Source organism: Triticum dicoccoides, chromosome 3B (assembly GCF_002162155.2).
Source record: "Triticum dicoccoides isolate Atlit2015 ecotype Zavitan chromosome 3B, WEW_v2.0, whole genome shotgun sequence".
NCBI lineage: Eukaryota > Viridiplantae > Streptophyta > Magnoliopsida > Poales > Poaceae > Triticum > Triticum dicoccoides.
The window spans coordinates 131,897,413-131,899,189 of record NC_041385.1 but is presented as its reverse complement, the minus strand read 5'-3'; the positions used below and the strand labels follow the sequence as shown (position 1 = coordinate 131,899,189).

Sequence of the window (1,777 nt, the reverse complement as noted above, 5' to 3'; positions counted from 1 at the left end):
CACCTTCATCCCACCTGCATTTCACTAGGTTAGACCATACCACTACTTAATAAAGTAATACTTGTGATGCATTTAAAAAAAACTTCAAGAATGAAATGAATTTGTGTTTCTACAAAAAAACTAATACAGTTAAATGAATAATTAACAATGGTACTTTCCTTCGTATCTTATATAAACATCGCTCCACGACGATGTCCCAATTTTCACTCTAATGTTTGCATGTGTATTAATAAACTGTTTCTTGTACTAGAATTACCATAATTCAATGGTACTATATTTTTTTAATTTTTTTGCCAATATGGAATTACTTATAGTTTTAAAATATTTAGTTATTTATGGAGTTATAGTGTAACTAGTGTGTGGGGTATAATGTTTATTACGTAGACAACTTAATATAAGTATTTCACTTTTTCTAAAGAAAAATTGTATTAAGACACAAGGCACAACAATATAGTAGCATAGCTAATATGCCATCCCAATAGAATCATGGACGTCATGAGGACATACCCGACGTAATACATTCTAATTATAATGCAACACTTCACTATTTCTTTTGTGTTTGTATGACTCGATATTACTATTTATTTTCATGCTTATTCTAATGTATATTTAGTTCATATATTAAAACTATTACAAAACACATGTATTATAATTATTAGAAAAAACTACTCCCTCCGTTTTTATTTAGTCCGCATATTAGCTTTGGTCAAAGTCAAGCTTTGCCAACTTTGACCAAGTTTATAAACAAAAGTATTAACATACGAGGACAATTAGATTTATTATTGAATGTACTTTCACACCATATGGATTTGTTATGGTAAATATTTATAATTTTTTCTAAAAATTTGGTCAAACTTTACAAAGTTTGACTTCAGTCAACTCTAATATGCGGAGTAAATAAAAATGGAGGGAGTAATTGGTGAAGGGAAGGAGGATTTAACCTATTAATTGCTTCTGCAAGTTGCATGCTCTCTTCAGTGCTACCATAGGTGTCCAATATGTCATCTATTATAGTCATGAAAGCAGTGATCTTTGTAGCTATAATACGGGAATAAGAATATTTGTGATTGTAGCTAGTTCCATTTATCCAAAAATAAGTTTCTACTATTCTATCTCTTACGAAACTCAAATTTGATCCGACCTTAAGTTTCTGCCACCACCTAGAATGAGCATAACATAAGTCAATTGGCATTCTTATGATAATAAGAAAAAGAACGCATTGTAGACTAATTTCAAGAAGAGAATTATAAAAAAAAACTTACAAGGTGACCTCCTTTAACTCCCCACAGAAAAGAAGTTGCAGAATATTAAAATTCAATTTTGCAAGCTCCAATATGGCTTCATTTCGTGTAGGCTCTTTTTCATAACAAGGTATGTAGCTTCTTGCTTCTAATATCCTAACCCTTCTAAAAGGAGGTGTAAGAAGAGCAAAATACACTTCCTCTACACATGGTGATTCCAAATGTTCTAACGCGCCAAGGAGGTGTTTTTTAGTGAAATAGATTGCCTTGTCAAGTACTTTCTCTCCCTTGGTCCTCATATGCGCTGCACTATATAAGCTCAATAAACTATTTGTATCTGATTGAAAGAAATCTCCTTGTTTGTCTTGAAATTTATTGAATACATCTGCAATGTTTATTGAAAATGGACATTAATAATTTCCAAGAAATCAATGTTTGATTGCTATATATCTTGGTTGTGTAAGTTTATGGGGCCTTACCAGATGAGACATCATATCTATTTTTCCGCAAAAGATAAAATCGAAGTGAAACCAACT

General features: G+C 31.2%; 1 protein-coding gene across 1 annotated transcript in view; it reads right to left on the bottom strand.

Moving 5' to 3' along the window:
* LOC119279393 ((S)-beta-macrocarpene synthase-like) overlaps window positions 1–1,777 on the bottom strand; it is a 6,963-nt gene that overhangs the window by 4,808 nt on the left and 378 nt on the right. The window contains exons 2-4 of the mRNA XM_037560638.1: window positions 1,721–1,775; window positions 1,263–1,626; window positions 942–1,160 (exon numbers count right to left, since the gene is read on the bottom strand). Of these exons, the coding sequence (XP_037416535.1) occupies window positions 942–1,160; window positions 1,263–1,626; window positions 1,721–1,775 (638 nt within the window). The remainder of the gene's footprint in view (window positions 1–941; window positions 1,161–1,262; window positions 1,627–1,720; window positions 1,776–1,777) is intronic.